We start from the raw sequence: 26893 nt of genomic DNA, 5'->3' as shown, positions 1-26893 counted from the left end.
AAGGGAGGAAATGGTCCCCGTTTATCACAAAGTATGTATGGCTAACGGAGAGGAAACAATGGACACAACCTCAGTGTCTCCCAGTGGAGCAGCGTTCAAGCAATGGGGTACAATGTAGCCACCAAAGATGGCGCGCTGGAAGATTTTACAAGACGGGAAAATGCCTGTGCATTGCGGGGGGCGATGGCGGGGGTGTAGGAAGCAGGTCACATAGTGGAAGAGTGCATTATGAGCCTGTGGCAGGGGCTGGTTACACTTGTTCCCGAAGGCTCAGAGCAAAGGCTGGAATGTGGACGGGGGTTATCTCTGGGTGGCGGGATTACAGGAGATCTCCATTTTCTTCTCTGGGCTTCTGTATTTTCCCCATCACGTACCATAAACATGCATTTCATTTATTCACAGTTCTTTTAAAGTTATCACAAAAGAACTGGCCCCAGTAGGAGAGTGTGACCCTCAACACATGGGCAGCTTAATGCCCTTCCAGGCACTCCCTTTGAAGAGGCTGGATTTCCCCAGCCGTCCTGGGCAGGGATCCCTGGGCCAAGTTTACAGCTGGGCCAAGCGCACAGAGGGTGAGGGCAGAGCTGGGGGACCCAGGCTGTCCGTGTCCCCTCCCCTCAGGGGAAATGGCCCCCGTGTCTGTGTCTGTCTGGCCCCTCTGCGGGTCCCAGGTGTGAGGTCTGGAGGAGGAGTTGGGGTGGAGGCTGAGGCTCGAGCCGGGATCACAGTGCACCACATCCAACTGTAAACCAAACTCCTGGCTGGTCCAAGCTCACGTCCTGCCCTCTGAGGTCTCGGCCTTTCTCCCTCAGACCCCCGCTGTCTTTCTGTAGTGGGAGCAGTGACATAGCCTGGGTGGATTTATCCCGTGGGTCTGCTCACCAGTGTGGCTACGGCTGCAGCAGAAGCAGCAGCCGTCCCAGCAGACGGACGAGGCTGCGAATGGCCACCTGGTATGAGAGCTGGAAATAGCCTCGGAGACAAGAGTCTGATTTTCCTTATTTGTAGCTGGGGACGCCGAGCCCAGAGCAGAGACGAGACCCACCAGAGTCACTTGTGAGCTGGTGGCAGAGCTCTGGTGGGTTAGGTCCAGTACTCAGGCGCCCTGACTCCCCAGTTCCCTGCGCGTCCTGCGGTGGGGCAGCCTGGTGCAGTAGGAATGGGGATTTCCATCAGTCAGACCAAAGTTCCAATTCTAGCCCTGCTTCCAGCTCACTGTGTGACCTCCAGAAGGTCACTTCACCTCTCTGAGCTTCAGTTTCTATCTCCACAAAATGGGTTGATGAAGGGCCCAAATGAGATACAGATCTCGTGCCAAGTAATCTGCCCAGGGCCACTCTGAGGGAATGGTGACTGGGGTCCTCCCTGGGGCCAGAGGTTCTGTCCCAGTATCCCTTGACCCTGCCACTTGTTTGGAGTCTCCAAGGCCGGACTCTGGAGTTGAGTTTCCTGGTCCATCCCCACCGGTGGGGACTAAGGCCACTCAACTGGGGTGTCTCCCAGGAGGCCTAGACTCCTGTCACCCATGCCAAGTGACCCTCCTCTGTGTCTCTGCAGGGAGAACCAGGCAATCCTGGACGGCCGGGGCCCGTGGGTGAGCAGGTGAGTCGCCACTGTCTTGGAGCATATCGGCTCCCTTTACTGAGCGCTTACACTGTGGGAAGCACACACACGCACCTCATTCATTCCCCATCCCAGCTGGAGAGGTAGGTTCGCTCATCTTCCCCTTTCATTGACACGGACAGACTCTGGCTCTGAGGGAGGTGAGGTCACTGAATGAGAAAGCCATGAATCTCAGTCACAGCGGTCACGCCCTACGCCCTGATTCTGCAGATGCTCTGGGGGCATTCGCCCAAAGACATTACGTGACTTTGCTCCCGGAACGTGAAAAGTGGAAAAGCCCTCCACGGTCGCTGTTCGTGCTCAATTTAACGGGGAAGCTTGAAGACCAGAGAAGCAGAGCCACTTGCCAGGGACTCTTGGTCCAGGCATCCCTAAATTATAAAGAAGATGAAATTCAAACCAGTGGGTCTGGATAGTTGGGAAGTCGGGTCAGGGTCTGAAGAGCAGAGGAGGTGACAAGTGGTCATTGAGAAGGAGGTCCAGGGCCCTCGGTGCTGGAGGCTGCTGGGTGGATGGCCGGCCTCCGTCCCCCCTCTGCAGCCCCGTGCCTCCTGAAAGCATCACCTCTGGGCTTGTAGGCCGGATTGGAAGGTAGCAGTCTCCTCCACTCCTTTAAAGGAGGACCCCACCTTCTGAACCCTGTGAGGAGCTGCCTCAGGCTAGAAGGAGCAATGAGGCTGGGGACCCAGAAGAATTTGTCTCCACCGAGAAACACCATCAATGGCGTGAGAGTCACACGCACGATGAGCTTCCTCACCAGGCCTGCAACATCTGTTGGGGGGAAGAAAGGAACTAAAGCAGGGGGAGGACTGGATTTTTGAAACCTTTCCAGTGTTATTCGAGTGTATTCTGTGGGAAGCCTGGGAGATTGGAAGGGCGGCCGTGGCCTGGATGTATTTCCTCATTGGAAAAAAACAGGCAATACGTTCAGCAAATTTAATTTCATAGTTATGCTCATGGTAGGGCCCTCGGGAAATAGATACTCGGAATCCTAAGATGGCAGGACACGAAGAGTCCTTAGAAATCACTCTATCCTGGGGTCCTAACCTTTTTTGTGCCTTGGACCCCTTTGGCAGGCTGGTGAAGGCCATGGACTCCTTCTCAGAATAGAGAACTTTTAAATGCATAAAATGCAAAACAAAGGACTACAAAGGAAATCAATTATATTGAAATACAAATGTGACAGTACGTTAAAATGTGATCTCCGCAAAGATCTGTTTCTTTGTTCTTGCATTAAATAACGAGATCTAACGGCGGGGTCCAGTCATGACCTCAATTTTGAAGTGGTGACAAGCCTTGCCGATACATTTTGAACTCTCTGCAGCAGTGACGGTAACGTGACACGTAAATATCTGTGACCATTACAGGTGCTGTGGGTGTGTTGCCTACACTCATATTTGCTAAATTTCAACTAGGTTGGTGAAAATAAAAGTTGTAGTTTTTCCCATTCAAGTTTATGGACCACCTCCGCCCCCCGCCTCCTGAAATCCATCCGTGGAGCCTTACGGGGACCCTAGGTGAAGAACCCCTGGATCCTGGTCCACGTTGGCAGGCTGGGATTCATGGAGGAGAATGGGCTTGACTTAGATGACCAAGTAAGGTGGTGGCAAAGCTGGGGCAGGAGGAGTGGCAACCTGGCCCGGGCAGCCCCGGGCTCACTCGTTCAGTAGAGCCCTCAGCTAGCTGCCCGGCTGGCTGAGCAGGAAAGAGAGACCTGTCTGAGCCATGAGGCAGGAGCCCAGTGGCTGCCATTAGGCACACGGGGTACCATGCCTGCTGTTCCCTCGGCCCCTCCCGAGGTGGGAAGGAGCAGGCATTTCCTGTTCATGGCAGAATCAGAGGATCCCCAGAAAAGAGTATAAGGACCTCCTTATAACCACAGTGTCTGCTGCATTTATCAGGTACCTGTTAGGTGCCAGGCTCTGTGCCAAACACTTTCCTTACCATCCCTGGCAGTTCCTCCAGCAACCCTATGACAGTCGGTAGTATTGGCCCCGTTTTGCAGATGAGGAAACCAAGGCTCTGAGAAGTTAAATAACTTGCCCGAGATCTCCCAGGCAGTAACGTAACCGTCAGAGCCCAAGTTGACACTCAGGCCTGCTGGATTCCCATGACCTGCCCCGAAGAGTCTAGAAAACCCTTGACCTGAGCTCTTGCGGTTTTCCAACAGCTAGTTAGAGTGCAGCCAGCCTGCTGGGCCCTGTCCCAGGTGCTGGGTGCACAAATTACAAGGCATGAGCGTTGCCTTTAAGAAGCTCTGTCCAGGGGAAACCAGCCCTCTCAACACCTAACCCTGAGATGTCTAGTCCAGCAGAGGACCCACAGACTGTCTTGTTCCCAATTGCATCCCCGGCACCCAGCAGAGAGTCACATGAGAGCAGGGAGGGAGGGAGAAAACCCCCATAGTTGACAACAGGCCTTTATCTGTAGACTGCATAAGGACCGGGCCAGCCTCCCCCCCACCACACCGGGGACTCAGATCCTGTCTGTGCCATGCCCACTGCAGGTGACGATGTTGCCTCCCCCCCGCATGCCCTCTTGCCAGCTGAGAGGAGCCAACTGTGCCCACAGCTGTCAGAGCTGCTTCTGCACCAGCCCTGCCAGGTGGAAGCCCTGGGCCTTGGGGGCGAGCTTCCCTGGACCAGCCTCAGCTCCACCCACGGGACAGGGTGCCAGGATGTTCCGGGACAGTGCCCCAGTGGGGACAGGGTGTCCTGGGATGGGGGCGGGGAATGGGCTGTATGGCCCTTATTCATGAGGATCCCATTTGGTTTCTTCATTGAAGTTTATGACCTGCCTGCCTTCCAGGACCCAACAACTCATAAATTTAAAGTAGCTATGAAATTTCTGTTTCTCTGGGCCAGCTGGGCAGGGGCCTCTTAACAGAGCAGCTTTTATTCCCTTTACTCGGCATCCTCTAAATGTCTGACTGCTCCCTTGTTGGGAGCGCAGGCCTCTGTCTTAACCCCGTGCCCTTTTAAAATAAATTAGAATAGGATGGGAGGGATACTTGGTTATTTTCTGTGACCTATTAGCCATGATCTCATACCTTGAACCTCACCCCTCTCACCTCATACTTCAACCCCGAAGGGTCTGTGAACTCAGGGAACTAGGTCCCCGTGTATGGTGATAGTGTCGGAGTGCCAGGCAGATCTGTGCCCTGCTCATGGCCACACGCGTTGGAGAGACTGACAGGTGCATGGGCTTTGGAGCCATGCAGACCAGAGTTGACTCCTAGGCTGCAGCCACGAGACACACACGGTCCCGGTCAGAGCTGCCACTTTAAAACTGTCTCTGAGCCCCGCAGAGCCGACCCTTTGGAACCGGATGCTTTTTCTTCACTCTGGTTGCCTGGGTGGGCCAGCTTCACTGCCTGAGTGTACAACTTCGGGCTTGTTTCTGATCAGGTTCAAGGTCTCATTTCTTTCTGGATACAGTTTGGGGACAGGGAGCACGTTTTATGGGGCAAAGCCACTCGTCCCTCAGTCTTCCCGAATTCTCCCAGAAACCCTTGGCTACAAACCTGGGCTCTTCCAAAGCCACTTTTGCAGCCCTGAACCACACTAGACCCCCGTCTGCTGGAATTCTCCTTAGCAGAGAAGAGAGTGGGGTCTGGGCTGGGAATCGCCTGCCTTCCGGGGTTACTCCTCTAACTAAGCCCTTCGCCCTCACTGAGGATGAGCCAGTCACCTGCTCCTGGCGCAGCGAGGCCTGCAGCCACCTAGGAGAATCCTGGAACACAGAGGCCAGTTATCACCCAGTGGAGTTAAACAGAGCAACAGGAACCACAGTGTGTGTGCGTGTGTGTGTGTGTATGTGTGTGTGTGTGTGTGTGTGTGCGCTCTTTCAGAAAGGAGAGGAAGCCTTTCACAAGACAGTAAAAAGGCCTTCACGTCCCAGATTTCAATCAGGTCTTTTTGGCAAGGGCTGTTAGGGTGTTTCTTCTATCCCCGCCAACAGGTTTGTTTCTCTCTTTGAAACAGCCCCAGAGCCCCGAAAGATGGGGACAGATTTCTCATAGGCAGGCCTCTTCCCAGCACCGCTGAAGGACCTTCCCCTGCCCCGCCCCGCTACTCCCCTATCCCACCCCCTCCCCAAAGGTGGCTGCCTCCCAGCTTCTGGCGCGGGAAGAATGTGTGGCTCTCCCAGGGATGCTGGCAGCAGCCCCACCGCTTGGCTCCAAAATCAGAACCATCTGGTGGAGCGAAGGAAGTCAGGACAGTGCCCAGAGAGAGGCAACTCCCTCCTCGGTGGCAGCCCCACGCCGGCTGGGTTACCCGGCACGGGGCAGGAGACACGGGGAGACAGCTCCGGTGGAAGAGAGATGTGGGCGAGTTGCCTTTGAAACTCAGCACATCTCTGAATTCACGTTGCTTCCTTCTTTCTCTTGCTTTTATACACATTTCTTATAGGGACTTCTGGGATTCATTGGTCTGGTCGGGGAGCCAGGAATCATGGGAGAAAAGGTAAGTCGTGTTGGTGGGCATATCTAAGCAAATAGAGCTTGTGTTTTGAAATTTTTAAAAGGTGAAGGGGCCGGTTGCCCTGGGGGTGTCAGACCTCCCTCCCTGGCCTCTCCTCGCTTCCCTGGCCTTCCAGACCCTCAAAGAGCCATTGTTCCGTGTCCCAGCATCCCCTGGGGCTTCCGCCATGTCCTCCTGCCAGCATCCTCAAACACAGTTAGATGTCTGTGTGACAGCCATCTACGTGGTCTGGGCCGCTCACAGCTGCGCGCTGGCACTGCGTGGGGCTGGCAACAGAAGGAGGCAGAGTCATCTTTCAAAAAAGGAGCCCAGTTCTTTAGTTGGCCTTGTTAATGCCAGCAGCTTTGTTTTACAGACCAGATAACCAAGGCTCCAATAGGGGAGGTGACTTGCTCAAGGTGACCCAGATAGGAAGTGGCAGAGCTGGGATTTGAACCACATTCAGTTTCCATGGCCACACTTTGCCCCACGTTGGCTCCCAGCCCATAGCTTGTGGCTTCCCATTTCCCATGGGCCCTTGAGGGGAAGGTTTATCTGATTCCCCAGGGAGGCGACCTACGGGAGTTGATATTATTCCCATTGGATAGATGGAAAGACTGAGGTCCTAATCTGGCCCCACCTAGCTTCCCAGGCTCATCCCGTGCCCCCCTCTTATCATTCCCTGTGTCCCAGACCTTCTGGTCACCTTCTCTTCCTCCTTCTCTTTCTCCTCTTCTTCCTCTTATTTTTTTAAATTTAACATCTTTTTGAAGTAATTATATTCACAGGAAGTTGCAAAAAATAGCACAGAAAGGCCCTGTGTAACCTTCACCCTGTTGCCTCCATGGTAACATCTTTGATAACTTCAGTGCAATATCAAAGCCATCTCTGGCCTTCTTTTGTTGCTCGAATGTTCCATGTCCCTCCTCACCTGCAAACCATTACCCATGCCGTTCCCCTGGCCAGGTACACCCTTCCCATCCCCCTATCTTTGCCTAGATGACTCTCAGTTATCCTTCAGCATTCTGAGGGAAGCCTTCCCCACCACATCCCTGCACTCGGGGGGTCAAATCCCCAGGTGAAACACCTTAGCACCAAGACCCACTCCCTCCCTTCACTTACCCCAGTTTGCATCTGTTTTGGTGATTTGTGTCAGTCTCCTCGTAACACTCTGTCTCACTCCGTGTGAGCAAGGTCTGTCTGTTTCTACCCACCATCGTGTCTTCAGGGTCTAGCATATCACGCCAGGCACATAGTAGATGCTCAAGAAACGTTTGCTGGCTGTGCAGATACAAGAAAGAGGGCTTCACACAAATAGAGCCAGGATCCAAACCCAGAGCCGCCGCCTTCCGGCCATAGCTCCGTCTGCTACACCTGCCATCCCTGCCCGATCTGTCTGGATTGGTCAAGAGAGACTAAGCTGCATCTCTGATTCTCCTGCATCTCATCTGGGTTGGAGCAGGGGGTGGGGAGAATAAAAGAAATGCCTTATATTGCCATCTCTGCCTTAGCAAGCCCAGCCCAGGGGATGCCAGGCCTAATGAGGACCACAGAACGTGGGCCAGGATCAAAGGGGATGACGTGTTCAGCACATCCTTGATCTGGACCAGCCCTGCCCAGGGGAAGCCCCCCGTGTGTGTGGCACACCACAGTGGGTGCTGAGGCCTCCTAGGACTTGCTGGGGTTCTTGGCTTCTGCTGACTGAAATCTCAGGACTCCCCCCTCCCCCGTCACCACCCTGGGTGATGTGGCTATAGACCTTGGACAAGTCCCTGCACCTACCTAGTCTCTGGAGTGCCCTCTGCACCCTCCCCCCATAGAGCCACCCCACTGCCGTGACCTCCCTGAATTGCTGTCTCCATCACAGGGTGACCGGGGCATGATGGGACCCCCAGGCGCGCCCGGACCCAAGGGGTCGATGGTAAGGAGCAAGTCTGCATCCCCTTGCCCTCTCCTGTCACAGCCGCGGTGACAGCTCTGCTCTCCTCTGCCTGCGTCCGCGTACCCAAGGTGTTCACGACGACCGGCTCCTTTACCTTCCAGGAGGCCCTGGGATGGGGCTGAGCCGCGGCCGAGGCAGTACTGCAGAAGGAAGAGGCACCTTCCAGAGCTGATTCCTTCTTTTTCATCTCTTTCTTGGTAGGGTCATCCTGGAACTCCAGGTGGTGTTGGGACCCCCGGAGAGCCTGGACCTATGGTAAGCAAAGCCCTCATGTTCCCTGAGCTCAAACCCACTGTCGAGTCATGGTGAGGAGTCCAGGTCTCAAAGTCAGACAGACCGGGAATCCCAGCTCCCCAACTCCCCGGCTGTATTGTCAGGGCAGATCATTGAACTCTGCACCTAAATTTTGCTCATATGAAAAATAGATGAAATGATCACGGTCATGATAGTGTGATTGCACGGGCGAAACGAAACCAGGCAGCTAATGTTCATTACACAGGGATGGTCATTGCAAGGGAGTGTCATGGTCATTGGCACCTCTGTTGCTTTGTTCATGCACTCAGGAAATACTGTGTCCCATGTGCCGCTCCAGGAGCTGCCGTCAGCAAGGCAGAACGCTGTCCCTGCCCTTTAGGAGCTCGTATTCTGGTGTGGCGGAGAGAGAAGGCAGTAAATAAGTGACAGCTTCTATGGAGAAAGCAGGGAAGAAAGTGGGAACTGAAGGGCCAAGGATACGGGGCTCCTGGGCTTCTCATGATGACAGGCACCAGGGATACTCCTGAGGATCCCAAGGCGGGGGGCTGGGGGGAGGGTGTGGCCAGGAGCACCCGGATCCAGGGGTCCCTCCTACTCCCCCGAGGGTGAGGTAGGGTTGGGGGCTGGGTGGCTCTCACCCTGAGCACATGGAGCTTCTGGTCCCTCCAACTCTGCTGGTGGAGGACGGAGGGAATTGGGGCAGGGCACTCACTTGGACCAAGTCTGAGGCTCAAGGCTGGGAGCCCACTCTGGGGCGAGGGGATGGGGGCGGGGGGCTTCGGGCAGGTGGAAAGGGTATGGTGGGAGGGGGACCGGCACAGGCAGGATCCCGGGGCAAGCCTGGAGGGTGATGAGTTCAGGTGCCTTCACAGGCTAGACTGAGGGGCTCCCTGGGGTCTGAGGAAGGAAGAAACGGGAGCCTTCGATGGTTTGAATCCAAGGGAAGTGCGTCTACACCAGTTCTCTGAGCCACTTAAGGAAGCAAGGCCAACTCAGTTCCCAAACTTTTCTGTGCACCTGCCGCGTGCTGTGCCCATGCTCAGTCCTGGAGTTGCAAAAATGATACAAAATAGATCCTGCTCTTAAGATTCTCACTGTCTAGTCCTCTCACTCATTAACAGACTTTTACTGAGCACCTACTATGTGCCAGACAGTGCTAGGTGCCCAGGGTAGGGCCGAAGGCAGAGAACAAGGATGCTAGGGATCTATCATCCAATTCTAGCTGTGCCCCCGGACCTCAGCCTCCCTGAGCCTCCCTCTAGGCTTTCTTCCTCCCGTGTCCAACCTCCTCCCCATTCCATTTCCTCAGTGCTTCCATCTGTTCAATGGTTTGGCTCCGACTTAGTGAAATCAAACTTAGTGAGCTGCCGTTTTCAGATCCCAAGGTTGCCATTGACCCTCCTCTGTTGCACTGTGGGGCTGGGCCCTTGGATCTCTTGGGGCTCCTTTCGGACAGCCAGCTGCCCCCAGTGCCACTGGGGAAGCAGGATAGCATGGAGGTCCAGAAAGCTTCAGAATCAGAGACATGTGAGTCAAATTCTGGCTCCCCCTTTACTAGCTGTGTGATTGTTGGCAACATTTATAGCATCTCTGAGCCTCAGTTTCCCCATCTGAGTCAGCATAATACCCCCTTCATTATGAGATTGTTGTGAGAAATGAATGATACCGTGCATGATGCAATGCTTAGCAAACTACCTGCATATACTAAGTGCTTAATGAATGGTAACAATAATAATTACTATTACTATTTGTTAGATATGATAATTACCACTATTATTAGTAAGACTGTTACTATGAAAGTGACATTTCTGATGATACCGTTCACGTCTGATTGGCATTTTCCACTTTTCCAATCACTTTAACATCCATGTTCTCCTACAGTCCACTGAGGTCAGCCAAGGTTATTATCTCCATTATTTGGAGGGGAACAGTCAGGTCCTGGGACCACCAGTTTCTGACCTCCTCTCCCTTTGAGAGAGCTGACAGCAACCCTTTACTGAGGACCTTCCAGGTCATTTCATCTTCCTAGCAACTCTAGGAGTCAGGGACTCTTCTTATACCCATTTTATAGATGATGAAACTGAGGCCCGAAGAGTTTAAGTCACTTGCCAAAGGTCACAGAATTAGTAGGTGGCAGAGTCAGGGTTTGAACCTAGTTCTCTGGTGGAACAGTGTGCTCTTTTAAGCACTCTACGCTACTGCCTCTGAGTTGAGACTTGGCTCCTGAAATTTCCCAGTGACGCATTGCATGCCTTCTGCAGTCTGAGATCCCTCTATAAAATGGTGCATTCTCACCCAGTCGTCATGTTCTCCCTCACCCGGGAGTCAGATCTGTCTTTTTAGGGGGCCGAGCCCGGGTCCACACCCTGCTTGCTCTGCTGACAAGGGGTCAGGTTGGGACCCAGCGCCTCACATCAGCCCTTTAGCAGTTGAAAGGTCTGTGCCCCCTGAGGCCCTGGGAAGAGAGAAATGGGAGCAGAAAGAGGAGTTTTTCCTGAGGCCCCAAACTGAGCTGGGCCTCTCCCTGGTATTCGGAGGGGGGGATGAGGCCGTCTTTTCTTGTAAAAGGAGCACGCCCAGTCTGAGAATCCCGCGGAGCTGGGAGGCTCCTGCAGCTGTTGGAGGGGTCCTTGGCCAGCCATGCGGCTAAGACGCAGCTTGACGTGTGTAGCTGGGGGCTGGAACCTGGGGAGAGAAACCAGGCAGCGAGGCGGCCTGCTTCCTCTCTTCACCTTCTTTCTCTCCCTTCCTATCCTCTGTCCTCTTCAGTCCTTCCCTTAATTCCTGTCATTGGCCCGCCCTGGGCCAGGTGCTGGGAATTCAAAGAACAAAACCAGCCCTGTTTTTTCTTTTCCTCCCTCCCTGTCTCTTCTTGTCATTCCTTCACCAAACTGAGATAACCCTGGCGGGGGCGTCTTCCCCGGGCCAGGCCCTGCTCCCTTCTCTTTGCCTCCCCCACCGACTTCTCCACCCAGCCTCTCCCCCTCCCCCCTCCACACGTGCTTCCTGCTCCCCCCCACCCCACTTCAGGGCCCTGGTCTGGTTCTGCCCTCTCTTACCCTCCCTGGCTCTTCCTGCCCTGGGCAGACCCTTCTGGATGCTTGCAGGTAATATTCAAGGTCAGGGTGGGGGGACAGAACTTGGGACCCCATATTCTCCTTGCTGATGGAGAGAGAAAAGGGGAAGTGGGAGTTGGAGATTTTGGTCAGGAATGTCCTCATAGCTGCCGGTTGTTGATTTTGAGATAAAGAAGGAAGTGGCTTATCCGTCCAGGATGCCTTCTCCCTGCTGCCGGATCCCCAGGCGCTGACTCCTGCTCAAGGTGGCAGCACGTCCGCTGCTTCTCCTGGGGGACAGATCTTCCCACTAGGCCCAGTCCTTCCGTCTGGAGCTGCTGGGCTCGGGAGTGGCCGCTCGTGAACAGCGCCTGTTTGAGGCTACAGGCCTAGCCTTCGGCGTTGTACCTGCTCCCTAAAAGGGGCCTTCTCCAGACTCTTTCTCCTCCCCACAGGGTCCTCCAGGATCTCGAGGCCCGCTGGGCATGAGGGGAGCAAAGGGACGCCGGGTAAGTGTGGCCCAGCCCCCGGGGGCGGACACCTGCTGGAGAGACCCCTCTTGGTCCTTGCCCTCCGCCCAGCCCTGAGATCTGTGACTTTCACAGCAACAGCCTCCTCCCAGACCTGGCTCTCCGTGTGGGACCCCCACCCATCTTTCCCAGCCCATTTCTGAGCACCACGCCTTGCCGTCCAGCAGGAACAGAGGGGCTCTGTGGTGCCGATGCTTTGACCATTCATGTGTTTGCTCATGCATTCATTCACCTACAATTTAGCACCTGCTCTGGGCCGGCCACTGTTGGAGGCTCTGTAGATATCACAAGAACAGGACAGGCAGGACCCTTGCCCGGCTTCATGGCTCAATCGAGTAGGTCAAACGGACAGTACAGGGTCATTAGCACGTCGATGGTGGAACCACAGGCAGCTTGGGAGCCTGGAGGAGGCACCTCGCCTGACCAGGGTACAAGGGAAGGCTTCAAGGAGAGGGTGATGCTTGAGCTGATGCCCGGTTCCAGGCAGAGGGAAAGCCTTAAGGTGAGAAGGAACGGCATGTTTAGGGATTCCCCACTGGCTCAACAGAGGGGCAGGAGAGAGGGATAAGACCAAGAATTAGCAGGTGTCAAGCCAAGCAGGGCCTCAAACACCACAGCTAAGCCTATGGGCTATGTTCCCAGGGTAGTGGGGAGCCGCAGAGGGTTTTATGCAGGGCTGGCCCTGAGCACGGTAGCTAGAGGTAATCACTAGTACTTACTCTGTGCCAAGCACTATCACGTACATTGACTCAGCTACTCTTCAGCACTACCCTATAATGTAGGTGCTATTCTTAATTCCCATCTTACAGATAAGGAAACTTAAGGCACAGAGAGGTTAAGTCACCTGCCTCAGGTTGCACAGCTAGAAAGTGGCAGAACTGTGATTTGAACCCAGGGGATCTGACCCTTTTGCATACTGAAGGCGGGGAGGCCAGATGGAGTGGTTTCCTGCCCCCAGTGGGTGTCCAGGTGCCAGGCCAGGCAGCCTTGTGAGAAGAAAACAAGGTGGCACAGTGGCCCAGGCAGCCCAGGCCTGATATTCAAGCTCATACCAGGGGATCCGAGATGATTATTCTCTTCTTGGCTGAATTTCAAGTAGTTTAAAAATTTCCCCTGAACGAGGTGCTCTGAGCAGTCTGCCTCGGAGAGGCGAGCCTTAGAGGCATTCCCCTGGCCTGGCAGGACCCCTCCCAGTGCCATGTCCTGGTCTCTGCGAGTAGCCGAGACCCTTTGGCAGCCGGGTTGCACCCTGACCCTCTGCACATTCCCTCCTGCCCGGGAAGCCAGGTTGGCTGGAGGCGGAGCTGTGCTGGCCCAGGCCCTGCCCCGCACAGCCTGCCAAATGCAGAGGCTCAGGCCTCCGTCAACTCACTGAGCCCCTCACAACCGTCGGACCACCCTTCCCGGTGGTGGCTTGAAGAATGTATCTCCTGCTTGAGGAAACCCAGGCTCCCAACCACATCAAAGTCTCCGGGGCTGGAAGGGGAGCTTCAGGAACATGAGCCCCGCCCCCTGCTGGGTTTGGCAGGAATGCAAAACCTGTGGGACCCACCCCCTGGGTCCCCTGCCTGACAGGCCACCTTTGGCCACTTCACAGATGGGGTCACTGAGCGGGGCGGTGTTGGGGGGACTAGAGAGGCACCCGCTGAGCCTGTGAAAGACCTCAGTTCTGGGCAGGCCCCCTGTGCAGCTCCTGGCTTGCCCTGGGACCATAGCAAGGCCTTGTTGATCTCCAGGCCTCAGTTTCCCCGAGTGTGCTGTGGGAAATGAGCTTGGAGGTCTGCAAGGCCCTGCCTGCTTTTCTGCCCATGTGCAGGACGGGCCCTGCTGCCCAGCCCACTGCCCCCAGCCCCCTGCCCTGGGAAGAACGAGCACTAAGGGGTCGAGGCCAGGGCCAGGATGGGGCCCCAGACCCTCAGCTCTTGGTAGAGCTGTTGACCAAGGTCTGGGTCCATGGGCCACGAAGAGCTGGGGCTATGGGGTCACACAGGCATAGCAGCAAGTCTCAGCCTTCCCAGTTACCAGCTCTGGGACCTCAGGCCAGTTTCTTAACCTCTGTAAGGCTTGGTGGATGACATTAGGAGCAAGTTGGAAGGAACCAGACTTTGAACCCAAGTCAGCTGAATGCCCAGTTTTTCCACCACTACCTGTCATTGTTTATCAGTGTGGGAGTGAGCTCCCTGTCACAGGGGGTGTGCAGATTAGAGCCCGGGGCAGGGTGTTGGAGGAGACAATGTCTAAAAGCCCTCTTACCCGGGAGACTCCGCTATCTCCCTCCAAAACCCACTTTGAGGGAGTCGTGAGGATTCTGTGATCCAGGTGCCTGACACTGAACTCTGCTCCTGTGAGTGGGACTTAAGAGCTCGGCAGACCTGGCCTTGAATCCCAGCTCCTCCCCTGACCTCGGGCAGTCGATTCGCCCTTTCTGAGGCCCCAGGGTTTCCTCTATAAGATGGGTCGGCAACAGAACCGAGCTCTTTGGATGGCTGTGGGGATAGAATCCCTTTGACAGCACCTCGAGTGGTAAGCACCTGGAAGGGCAGTGGTGTGTAGCAAGGGCTGGGCACACGTTCACTCCCTTTCCATCCCTTTTTCACAAGAGCTGCGATTGGCCAGATTTTCTGTCCCCTGGGGCTCCTCCCAGCCAAGCCAGATGCCCAACCTGGCTGGGAGGCAGCCCCGCTGTGACTGCAAACATCTTCCCGGGGAGTGGGTACAAGAGAACAGATCTGTGGCTCTGACAGAAACCCAGACCTGCCTCCAACAGGGTGGGCTGGCCCGTGTTCATTTGGGGAAGGAGGGGGCAGGATTGAGGCACCCACAGGACAGAGGACGAGCTGCAGAGTGGCCCAGAGCAAGGGTTAGGCTGTGCACTGCCTTCGTGCCTCTCCCTGCACAGCGGAGCTGGGGAGGGAGAGTGGCTGGGGCCCCTTTGCCTCCTCCTCCTTCCAGGGAGGAAAGGTTAACCCTGTTTCCCCCCAGCCAGCCCCAGCTTCTACCTGAGCTCTCTGGTGGTCCAGGGGATAGCAGAGTCTCCCAGGTAAGAGGGATTTTAGATATTGTCTCCTCTAACACCATGTCCTGGCCCTGACCTGCATACCCCCTGTGACAGGGAGCTCACTCCCACACTGATAAATAGTGACAGGTAGTGGTGGAAAAAAAATGGGCCTCTGGCTGACTTGCATTCAAATTCTGGCTTCTCCACATACTAGCAGGGCAACCACAGGCTATTTCCTTATTTGTTAAATGAGGAAAATAGCTTTCACTATTACTGCTACTGCTGCTGTTGTGGATGTTATTACTATTATTATAGATCTCATAACGTTCCTCCCAGCGAGGCTTTGATTCCCAGGAGAAACAGGGTGCCATGTGATTCAGGCCAAGCCCTTGACACCTCTGGGCCTCCGCTCCACTCCCAGAGCTGTCCCTTTCCAGGAAGGTTAATGCCTCAGGTAGAGACAGAGGTCAGGGGCCAGAAGCCATCTCTCAGGAGGGCCCGGATGCCCACCATCAGCTCAGCTTCTGTCCCGGCTCTCATGACCTGGGATGCCCTACATCCTAACCTGTGTCTGTCTCCACAAGGCCCCTGTCCATGAGTCAGGGGCGGTAAGTCTAACACGTGGTCTGACAGGGTCCATCTGAGACTGAGGCCCAGATAGAGGAAGGGGCTTTCCTGGGGTCACACAGCAAGTCGGTAGCAAAACCAGGACTTGCACCCACACCCTCTAATCAAACCTCATCTTGAACCCGTGAAAATTCTGAGCCTCGTATAAGCTGCCTCTTATGAGGAAGGGAATGAATCCAGGTTTGCCAGGCCGTTGCTCTGCGCCCCTGCCCCTGGGGAGCCTGCAGCCCCCTCTGGAGGAACCAGATATTCTGAGCACTTACTACATGCCAGGTGCTGAGCTGCCCGTGTGCATTATCTCCTCCTGCCTTGAGGGGGCGGTTTCTCGTCCCCATTTCAGAGATGGGATAACTGAGGCTCAGCCAGGAGCAGCCACTTGTCCCTGAGACACAGCATTTCCTGAGCAGCACTGTGCCTAGTGCTGGACCCCTAATAGATTCTGGGCCAGGGCCTGAGAAACTGGGCACAAAGACTCCCAGCCCGTGGTCTCCTGGCCCAGGGTGATTTCATCAATGTGGTGCTATTTAAGGCTGCAGCGTCGAGCTGAAGCAGCTGACAAGAAGAATTGTCACTTTTTCTGGTTCAACTATTAATTGAAAATTTCCTTGTTCAATATTTAAATGATTTCTCCATGTTGCTTTTTCTCATCCCTCATATCCCCTATGCCCAGACGCTTCCCTGGCCCCCTTGTGTGCCTGGTCCCCTCGCTCCCAGGCTGGGGCGGGTCAGCCTCCTTCACAGGATCCTCTTTGTCTCCCCAACACGGCCTCTCTGGCCCCCTGCAGAACAAACACCACACTGTTCTCCATGGTGGACCCCAGGGGACCCCGTCCCATCTGTGTCTCTCTGGGAGGCCCATGGAGGGGACACAGGGGGCAGTGGGTAGAACCCTGGAGGGAATACCAGCTGCTAATGTGCTAAGGGACCTTGGACAAATCACTTCCCTTGCAGGACCTCAGTGTTCCCATCTGTGCAGTGTGGGGAAGAGGGGATTCTGCCTGCCCCAGGGGCCTCTGAGTTCTCAAAAGACCAAGAATCCTGTCTCAGAGGTCAGACCTGAACCCAGAACTCCAGGGAACAGCTGCCCTGTCCTTCCCCCCTCCTCATGTGAGCTGGGCCAGATTAGCTGCACATCTGGCTGGAGAGGGGGCTGTTCCACATATCTGGCCACGTGTAGACCCTCCCCAGGTCGTCTGTCCTCTGCCAGTTTCCCCTAAGGGCTGTGGTCCACAAACTGCTTCTGCCCCACGTGTGCTCTGGGAAGAGCAGGCGACAGCAGTCTGAAGACCTGGCTGTGGGGATTTGGCCTCGTGTCTCTTGGCTCTGCCCTCAGTTTCTGCATCCGTGGAATGGGTTGGCTGGCTGAGCCCCAAGGTTTCTTTAAACAGGGGTTAAATGCACCACCAGCCCCACTCCAGGATGGCAGGGCCCCTAGCCAAGTCCACCCATGCTACACCCTGCGCAGAGCCATCTCAGCAGGCACACTGCACTGGGTGACCCACCTGAGGGTGGGGGTGCACAGGAAGTGCGAGGTGGAGGGAGCCCCCCGCTTGTGCAGGGCTCTGGGCAGCCCCGCCCTCCTGGTTCCCAGCCCGAGGGAGACCCCTACTGTCCACTGTGCTAGTCCCTTTTTCCTATTCCAGGGACCCCGAGGACCAGATGGACCAGCTGGGGAGCAGGGGTCCAAGGGTCTGAAGGTACCAACCCCCGTGGCTTTCCCTTCCTCTCACCTCCCGTGCTGGGTCAGGAACCCAGGAACCCCGGCTCACAGCCTCCTCAGTGACAGACCCCTTTGGGACAGCAGGGCATCCCAGAGAGGCTGCAGGGCACATTCCTGAGAGCTCATCCGGCCACTCTTCCTGATGCTGGCAAGCCCCCAGCATGGGGGCAGGGAAGGGAGAATGAGCGATCAGACTGAGAGAGAAAAAGCACATGAATGAGACAGAGTGAGGAGGAATCACGCATGGCCTCTGACCCCCAAGCCCCTCCCGGGCCCCTGAGAGCCGAGACTGCTTCTGACCCCTTCAGGACCCGGGGGTCCTTGGTTCTCGGCCCAGAGCACCTGGTGACTATGGCGAGCCCCTCCCCTGAGTTTTCCCGTCTGCACACTGGGGAGGGGGTGGTTGCCATGACCCCATGGGTTCCTTAGATCTCCTGTGGGAGCGGGCGTCCCTTCTCCGTGAAGGGTCCTCCCCAGCACCCTCTCCCAACCTCATGCTTTGCTTCCTGCAGGGCCCCACAGGACTACAGGGCAGACCAGGCCAGCCTGGGCAGCAGGTATGTCAGGCCGAGGCTGCCAGCCCCTCTCCCCACTCCCTGCTTTGTCATACATGCTTCTAACAAACCCAAATGTGCTTCCAGGGCGTGGCTGGCGAGCGAGGGCACCTGGGCACACGAGGCTTTCCTGTAAGTAGCACCGGTTCATGAAGTTCTCTCCGTGGGACTTCGCGGGGAGAAAATAACCACTTTAGCCAAGTTCCCATCCTGCTGTGGAAATCCCGAAGGTTCTAGCTGCCCACTCCTGCCCTGAGGACTCTCCAGTATGTCTCCTCCCCTCTGGAACTCAGTCTCCCGTCTGTCACAGGGCAGAGGGTGGGGTCGGACCCTCATTTGCTACGACAGCTTGACTGAGACCCAGGGGACAGGCAGGGTAGAGAAGGCCATGGAGGGACTAAGGTCACCTTTGTTTGTCCCTGCAGGGCATCCCGGGTCCCTCCGGCCCCCCAGGTACCAAGGGCCTCCCAGGAGAACCGGTAAGTGCCCTTGCCCTCTCTCTTTGCATCTTTGCCCCTGGCAGGCTGGTCTCAGCTGGGTCACCCACCCGGGGTTGTGGGTCCTGCAGTCAGACAAGGAGAGGGGCTGGAGAGGGACAGTGCTGGGGCTCTACCGCCCCGGGGGCGGGTCAGGGAGAGAGCACTGGCCAGGGAGGTCAGGAGCTCTGCGTTGAGTCTAAGCTCCCTTGCCTTCCAGCCTCAGTTTTCATGCCAGTAAGATGGGAATAATTGTTCCTACCTTTACACCCTGTTGTGAGGATGAAATAAGATGTGTGTAGAGTGCTTGGCACAGGGAGAGGCGGAGGGAACGGAGTCCTTCAGGTCTCCGAAGGAGGGAGGGCAACATGAGGATAAACTAACACGCTGAGTGGGCACTGCGGAGTCCAGCGTGCCCAGAGTGGAGAGAGCTGGACCTCAGGGAAGGCAGGAAGAGGTCGCAGGGGCCAGTCACCCGAAGCTGCGGACAGAGTTTGCTGTTTGTCCCAACGGCAATAGTGAGCTATTGAGAGGTTTGAAACAGAGGAGCCCTGCAGAAGATCTTGCGGGAAGGGTGGGTTTGGGGAGGCTCCCCATGTGTTGGGGAGCCCTGCGAGGAGGCTGTGGAGGGTGCTTCTAGTGGTGGAGAGGAGAGCACAGTCTCGGGGTCCAGGAGGAGGAATCTGGGTGGGGCAGGGGGAGGACTGGAGGCTGCGCTGTAGCCCCACGTCTGGAAGCTCAGGTAGACGCCCTTTTGAACAATGGACTGACCACGACTGAGTGGGTGAAAGGTCATTCCAGGCAGAGGGGACAGAGTGAGCAAAGCTTGGGAGCCCGAAGGCTTCTGAGCAGGGGAGGCCGCCCTGGGTCTTAGGTAGGTGACTAGGAGAAGAGGCGGAGGGGTTGGTGGGAGTGCACTGGACAGGGGCTGCGGGGAGAGCTGCAGGCACCAGGACCCTCAGCGAGGGGTGGGTGAGGGCATGGGCTGCAGAGTCCCGGATTCTACGGGTTCTCTCCCTCACCCGCCTCTCCAGACTGCATTATTGAGCCTTAGACCCCAAAGAGGGCCCAGGCTGGCTTCTCCCAACTGTCTGTGTGTGTGTCTATCTTCCAGGGCCCTCAGGGACCCCAGGGGCCAATTGGCCCTCCAGGAGAGATGGGACCCAAGGTGAGTGCGGAGGACCCTTGTTCGTCCCGTGGTGCTGCTGGGGAGGTAATCAGCGCCTCCCGGCCGTCCTCCTCCAGGGCCCCTGTCCTGTGTCCTGCAGAGACTGATGGGGAGAGGCCCTGGCAGAGAGGGCAGATCCGCCATGATGCCGTAGGGTGAGGGGCTGGGCTCCCGATCCCGGGGGCAGCGGGTGGGATGCAGCTGTGCCAGGACCGGCATGGGGCTTGGCGGTGCCTCTTTTTCGGCACCATGGAGAGCAGCAATGCCCCCTGCCCTGACCCTGCTGGGATTTCACCCCGACACAGAGGTTTGACTGCAGAAGCAGTCCCCTTAAGGTCATGCAGCGAGGAGCTTGGAAGGGGCCTCAGACACCCATGCCTCACCCAGAGGAGAAAACAGCCCCAGGGTTTATGCAGGGGCTGCAGCCATGCCAATGGTGGTAACTCAGGATCCCTCCCGCCCTTGTCATCCTGGCCCAGCTGCAGAGAGAAGGGCAGGAATCCCTCGGCCCTGAATGCAGCATCCGTTGGCTTCCTCCTCTGTTGTTACGTGAATAATGAAATTTTCCTCCGCATGCTTGCCAATGGGCTCCTCCTGGGCAAACCACACTCGTGGGGAGGGAGGGGCTCCAGCAGTCTCTGGGCAGCCCCGGCGCTCAGCAGCCTGAGCCCAGTCACCCCCATCTGACTTGTCCCAACTCTAAGCTCCCAGAAGGCTGCAGCCTGCTCCCAGCTCTGTGTCTCTCACGCTGAGTGACCTCAGGCATGTCCCTTGCCGTCTCTGGGCCTGCCTCAGTTATCTCCTCCCTTACAACCAGGGCCCAGCCCTTGCTCTAGGAAGGACCAATGGCATTTTCTTGCAGGGGCTACCAGGTGCAGTGGGAGAACCAGGCCTTCCTGGGGAAGCTGGAATGAAGGTAAGGTGGGATGAAAGAAGAGAAAAATGGCTTGTTGAAACCAGCTCCCAGCTGGCGGCCCCATCGTCTCCGTGGAGGAGAAACAGGCCTTTCTTGTGCCCGGGATAATGGGTTCTCTGTGCTCCCGGCTGGGGAGCAGGGCCTGGCCATGGCCACAGCGGATGGCCCAGCCAGCCCGGAGCCCCCATCCCTGCCCCCTGTCTGGCAGTGTTTTCTCTGGCACCTGCCCCACGCTGGGACGGCCATACCTCCTGGCCTCCTGCGATACCATCTGCATTTCAGCACTGGTGCCCCTCATTACCTGCAGGGAAACAGGAGCCCATGGATCCCTGGGCTCTGGGGAGAGACCCCTCCCCGCGCTGCTGTTGGAAGAGGACCTGCTCCCTATGCAGGCCCCGGAGGCCTGGGACTGTCAGTCTTGACGTAGTTCCAGAATCCTTTGCTTGAATAATGCAGGAAACCAACCCATATATAAAACAGGTAGTAATGGGATGGTTCTGGCCGCGGCAGGGCTGGGGGCTTGGAGCTCTGCCTCCTCTCTGTGCCCTCAGACACCAGCAGGGAGAGAGTGTAGCTTGGAAATCCCCACGTGAGAAGGACCCTTTGGGGTCTTTTGGAGGAGCTGGGTGACATTTATTCTGGTTCATTTAGCGCCTCTTCCTTCTTTGGGTTTCTCTCCAACGTTCTCAGGGAGGGAGAGAAAAGAAGGTGGTCAGCCTCAGAGTTGCCATCTCTGCATCCGATATTCCCTGGAGCCAAACTACCCAGGTTTGGATCCTGAATCTGTCACTTACTAGCCTCAAGAGCTCGGGCTGGTTGCTTAAGCTGCGGTCCCCCTGTCTCTTCCTTTGTAAAAGAAGATATCTCTCCTGGCAGGGTTGTTGTAACAGTTAAATGTGTGACATGAAAAGGCACTTAGAACAGCACTATGTACGTGTGCGCTGAGCTGTGATGGTGGCGGTGATGCTGGCGGTCGTGATCCTGACCTGTCCAGGGCTTCTTGGGAACCGGGGCTCTGGTTGGCATTTTACAATTTCTCTCTGGTCCTGGGGAGAAAGAGCTTCCTCAGCTCCACTCCCCACTCCTCCCACGTCAGAACCAGTGAGAACAAGAAGGTGAGGGCTGGGGCTGGTCCTATCCCCCGACCCATGGACTTGTGTTTGGCTTCTCCTAGGGTGACCTTGGGCCTCTGGGCACCCCTGGGGAGCTGGGCCTCATCGGGCAGCGGGTAAGTCGAAGCAAATTCATTCTCCCTGGAAAGTCCCACCCCTCCCTGGCTGTCTGGAGGGGGGGAGGGCTTTACTCAGCTTCCCTGAGCCTCGGTTTCCTCAGCTGCAGAAACAGACTGAATCTCTGCAGCCTTATCCGGTCTCCCTCGGCGGGCCAGCATCTCCACAATGCAGAGGCGCTCCTCAGAGAAAAGCATTCTGTGGTCAAAATGTTTGAGATTCTGTGTGCTCGGTGTTCCCCCTTACACGTTAGCAGTAGTGTTTTCAAGGCTCCGAGAAGGCCTGCAACCAAGAAATTGGCGTTTGGGGAGGGTTAATCCACAGTCTCCAAACTTATTTGACCTCCAAGTGCTTTTATTGAAAAACACCTCTTACCATCCCTAAAACTGTTCCATGGAAGGTTATCTGAAAGGTTATCTTCCCCTTTACCAAAAGAAACCCACGGAGTTTGGCTTCCTCTGAGAAGGTTTGGGATGCCTCTGTGTCCACCTGTCTATGCTCTGTGCCTGATTTATAAGATCCCTGTCTGAATGGAGACCCCAGGGTGCTGTGAGACATACAGAGCAGGCATCCTCTAGCATCTTTCAGATGGGGAAGGTGCAGCCCAGGAGTGAGGGGGAGTTAGTGTCGGGGGGGGCTTGGCTCATGGAGACACCAGGCCCCCAGTCCAACTTCTCATTTTTCCCTTTTTCCAATGCCTCGTGTTACTCCCTGCCCGAAGTTAAGAGGCTCCTCAAATTGAGTTAAGACATAGAATGAGAGGAGAGGGCCACAGGGCAAGAGAGGATGAGCATGGAGCTTGAAGTCTTCAGATGGCAATCTTGTCTGTCAAGGAAGATTGAGCAGTACAGTTTCTTGGAGTGCCATGTTAAGAAGGATCCTGAGGCTCCTTCTGGGCTCACTAGGAAAGAGAATGACGTGCAGTCACGTGACGCCCACTGTGTGCCAGGCACGTCACAGCAGTGAGTAACAGAAGGCCCTGTCCTCATGGAGCCACGTTCCAGTAGATAGATTAGTGATGTCTGCCATGGGCACAAGAGGGGTGGAATCTACACACCTGTCCTCCCATCTTTGCCATTCCTGCATCTGATGACTTCTGAGGCCCCTTCCAGCTCAGATGCTGAACAGCTGTGAAAAAGCAGAGAGAGACACAAACTTAACTTGACAGCCGTTTAGATAACTGAGGCATCCAAGGGCATCTTTGGAGCTAGAAAGGCAAGCAGGGAACCTGGCTTAAGGTCGGATGGGATTCAGGGTCTTGGTATCATTCCAACACTTGCTGGCAAGAAAGTCTGAGGGATGGCCTCACTTTCCTCGTCTGAGAACTGAGATTCCACCAAGGCACTCCATGAGGGCTCACTCCAGATTCCAGGAAGAGTATATCTAATGGCTACTATCTGTGGGGTGCTTATACTGTGTCTCATAGGAACCCTTAAAAGAAGGGTTCTCATTTTCAGATGAGAAAATAGACACCCATAGGGGCTAAGGACCTCCCAGGTCCTTGTGCTTGTGGCCAGACTACCAGTGAATGGGAAGCCCAGTGGAGGCATCGAGATCTGTCTGACGTCAAAACCTTTTCAACCAGTAGGCTGCTCTACCTGCCCATTCCAACCAGCCCACCTAGACACAGGACCAGCACCTTCTAACTCGTGCAGCCCCTACCTCACCCCACCCTGCACACAGAACAGGCTGTGGCTTGGGGGTCTGCTCCACTGTTTACTGGCCGTGCCAGGCCTTCCAGGCCCCTCCTACCTGGAGATCAGGGGTTGGGGTCTTGTCCCAAGGAGGAGGAGGACGTAAAACACACTGGGACCCCCTCCCCAGTAATGTCTCCTCATCTTTCCCCACTACCCTTTCCAGGGAGAGCCAGGCCTCGAGGGTGACAGTGGCCCCGCAGGGCCCGACGGGCTGAAGGTAAGCGTCCTTCTGGTGCAGAGTCTGGGGGGAGAGAATGTTCTGGAACTGCCTTCTCCCTCTGCCCCCACTGTCCTCCCATCCAAGTCCTAAGTTTTCCCCCAGAAGTACCATGTTCCCATAAGCTCTGAGGTCAGCCCTCCTACTCCCAGGGAGGGCAGGATGGGTGGGGGTGAGCCCTGTCCAGCACCCACCCTCTACCCTGCTCAGGCAAGACCAGGGGCCAGCCCCACCTTCCACTCCTCACTGCCACCCTTCTCCTTGAAACTGCAGCTTCTCTTGGCTCAGAGAATCCCTGCTGAATCCCTGCTCTGTGCCAGGCCCAGAGCCAGCAGCTTTGATATCTGTTATCCTCCAAACATCCTAAAAGATCAGGAGAACAATAATCACCACCCATGACCCATAGCCACTATTTATGGAGAACAAGGCACATGTGTATCAGGGACTGTGCTAAGCCCTTTGTATGTATCATCTCAATTAGTGCTATGGGGTAAAATCTGTCTTTGGATGAGGAAACTGAGACTCGGAGAGGTTAAACCGCTTGTCCAAGGACACACTGCTAGTAATTGGCACAGGCAAGACCCAAGCCTCGGCTACCTCTCTGCACCATGTGCCCATTCTAAAGGTGAAGAAACTGAGGCTCAGGCCGAGGTGTATTCATCTACAGTCTAGCGCTATGAGTGGAAAATCCAAAATTCAAACCCAGGGCTCACTGGCACCAAAACATGTGGGCCTGACTCAGCCCTGCTACATTCCATAGATTCATCTGTCAGCCACAGATGCTGGGGCCTTAAGGAGGCGCCAGGGCTCCCCTGAACCCCTGGGCAGGTTCACTCTCTGACTTACCAGCCCTGGCCTAGTCCTGGACCATTAGGTGGGTTTTCCCCAGGGCTGACCTGTCAGCTGCCCAGCTCAGGATCCCAAGTGCCACATCCCAGCATTCCCTTTGTTAGCTATTGACTCTCCATGTGACCTCAGATAAGCACCCCTCTTATCTGAGCCTCTCTTGCCCCATCCCCAGACCTCCATCCACATAATTGCCCTGGGTCCGGGGCTTCCCCACCTCCCAGGATGCCTCTGTGACAAGCTCCTGTCTGGCTTCCCATCAACCTGTGTTTTGCTTGCAAGGTCGAGAGCGCCCCCTGTCTGCCATCTGTCTACCTTCTCTCACCTCCAGCCCTGCTGTATCCCAGGGTGTAACTGGGTCTGGCTCCGGAGACCCAGAGCACTTGATGGCTTCTCCACACCCTTTGCCAAATGTCTGCGTGAGTCGTGATGAATGCTGACGAACATTCTGGCTAAAATGCTCTGTGTACTCACCATCCTTGCATCACCTGCCTTAAGAGCTTTACATGAATTGACCCATTTCATCCTCCCAGTAATCCTCCGAGCTGGATTCATTACCATCCCCACTCGACAGATGAGGAAACCGAGGCACAGTGCGGGGACCTCCTTCGCTTCTGGGCAGCCACCTTTCTTCTCCTTGGAATCTTTGCTGAGGTGGGATGGGAGGGGGTCTTCCAGACTTGGGTGTCTCACACAGTCTTTCCTGCTCACTTGTCATGGCTCCTCAGCCCTGGCTGCTTCTCTCACTCCCTCCAAAGCCAGTGCCACCCTAGACCTTGGGCCGGAGTAGTCCGGCAGATGTACGGCATCTTCCCAGGTCCTTGTGTGAATCCAGGAAAGAATCTGTTTCCTTTATGGTATTTGTCCAAGCATCACCTTCATGGTGAAAACAACCTCTCGGACATGCACAGCACTTTATAGTTTATGCTGATTATGTCTTTTGAGATAACCAGCTGATGGTGGCAACAGTGGTGGTGATTCCTAGTAATAAGTAATGTTTATCCAGCGCTCGTGCACTGGATGTTATGCTAAGCTATCATTTACATGGATTAGCTCTTTCACTCCCCACAGTAACCCTTTGGTGCTTATTTTGCAAATGGGGAAACTTGCCCAAGTCACACAGCTATTGAGAGGTGGCAGCAAGATTTGAATCCACAGGTGAGGAAGGTATTGTCCCCTGAGCAGAGAACCTTGGAATTAGAAGGAACCAGAACCCAAGGTCTCACCCATGCTCTGCCATGGACTTACATGTGGTACTAGGAAGTCTGTACCTCTCTCTGGGCCTCAGTTTCCCCATCTGTAAGTAGGAGGGTTGAGCTAGGCAACTTGTAAGGCTCCTCTGAGCACTGACAGATGTCCTGGGTTCTGGGATTCCCTAGCCCTCCACCCCCCAGACCCCATTCTGCATGGGATCCACAGGGTCGCCCACCCCAGCTGTGTGGGAGCCCAGGCTCTGGGGGTCTGGGTAGTCTCTGGAGCCTGTGCCCCTGCAGGGCCCAGGCTAGGGCCCCTCACAGAAATCCAACCCAGCCACCTGGAATGGGCTGCCTGCCTCTGAGAGCTAGGAGAGCAGGTGGCCAGGTTGACAGGCCAGAAGGGGAATCCTGGAGCCAAGAGAGTCTGCAAGTGGGGCATCAGGGCCGGCCCCGTCTCCCTGCCAGGCTGAGTTTGGAATCTGAGAATCTCCGTGCGAAGGGACCTCAGACACCAACCTGTCCGACCCTTTCCTGGTGCCCAGATCTGCTCTGCACTGGCCCACACCTCAGCTTGGAGCTTCCCTCCCTCATCTGTGTCATCTCTGGACACCTCTCATTGGGACGTCCTCCTGGACCAGAGCTAGAAACCACCCGGCCATGCTGCTCCCCAGCTGTTCACGCCCAGAACCTGGGGCCCCAGCAGGACCAGCCTGTGGGCTGTGCTCTCCGTGGTCCAGTTCCCAGTCTCCAGCTGCTTGCCCTGTGCACCATACTCTTTCTCCTGGACGCACACCAGTTTATCAGCGTCCCTCATAAAGTGTGGCACCGGAAAACAAAAATGGCAAAGACGCTCTCTGCCTCTCTGAACCTCTCCTCTGCCCACCCCTTCCTCCTACCCTTTCCTGGGGGCCTCTCTGTACCGTCACAGCTCAGCCACCGGCAGACTGGCCACAAGCCCCAGTGGAGGTGGCCTTGTGATGGGCGCTGCCCCGCTCCTCCTCCCCCCCCACCACTGCCCCTGCTGCACCCCCTGCTCTGCTCATGGGGCCGAGGACAACAGCCCATGCCCCATCCTGGCACAGCCTAGCCTTCCAGAACACGGCCTGGAATGGCAAGTGCTATGTAAGCGTTCGCTGCCACCCGCTCAACAGGGGGAATGTACCGCAGCCAGCGAGAACGCGAAGGATGCAGGGCAGACAGCAAAGGGAACGCGTACTCACAGTAAACAGAGTAAGACATTAAAAAAAAAAAATAGGTGGAAACATGCAGTGCAGTTGGATTATGCCTTTAAAGCTAAATTTACTAACTTCGTTGCTGTGGAACAGTTGTTCCGCTGCTCTGAGCCTGGTATGTAGCAATCGAGACGGTTACCTTCTACTT

General features: G+C 55.9%; 1 protein-coding gene across 6 annotated transcripts in view; it reads left to right on the top strand.

Moving 5' to 3' along the window:
• COL27A1 (collagen type XXVII alpha 1 chain) overlaps positions 1 to 26893 on the top strand; it is a 143851-nt gene that overhangs the window by 82306 nt on the left and 34652 nt on the right. For 5 of the 6 annotated variants that reach the window (XR_003432530.1, XM_027105101.1, XM_027105100.1 and 2 more), the window contains 13 exons: positions 1558 to 1602; positions 6036 to 6089; positions 7954 to 8007; positions 8230 to 8283; positions 11795 to 11848; positions 17138 to 17191; positions 17727 to 17771; positions 17856 to 17900; positions 18194 to 18247; positions 19359 to 19412; positions 20275 to 20328; positions 21503 to 21556; positions 23418 to 23471. Coding sequence is in view for 5 of the 6 variants with exons in the window: in XM_027105101.1 (XP_026960902.1) it covers positions 1558 to 1602; positions 6036 to 6089; positions 7954 to 8007; positions 8230 to 8283; positions 11795 to 11848; positions 17138 to 17191; positions 17727 to 17771; positions 17856 to 17900; positions 18194 to 18247; positions 19359 to 19412; positions 20275 to 20328; positions 21503 to 21556; positions 23418 to 23471 (675 nt within the window). In the remaining variant the exon portion in view is untranslated. The remainder of the gene's footprint in view (positions 1 to 1557; positions 1603 to 6035; positions 6090 to 7953; positions 8008 to 8229; positions 8284 to 11794; positions 11849 to 17137; positions 17192 to 17726; positions 17772 to 17855; positions 17901 to 18193; positions 18248 to 19358; positions 19413 to 20274; positions 20329 to 21502; positions 21557 to 23417; positions 23472 to 26893) is intronic. The other variant, XM_027105102.1, reaches the window with a different exon arrangement.

Source organism: Aethalodelphis obliquidens, unplaced genomic scaffold (assembly GCF_003676395.1).
Source record: "Aethalodelphis obliquidens isolate GAN/ISIS:26980383/991018 unplaced genomic scaffold, ASM367639v1 scaffold7, whole genome shotgun sequence".
Classification (NCBI taxonomy): domain Eukaryota; kingdom Metazoa; phylum Chordata; class Mammalia; order Artiodactyla; family Delphinidae; genus Aethalodelphis; species Aethalodelphis obliquidens.
Note: the sequence above shows the minus strand (reverse complement) of the source record. Positions and strands in the feature narration are given on the sequence as shown.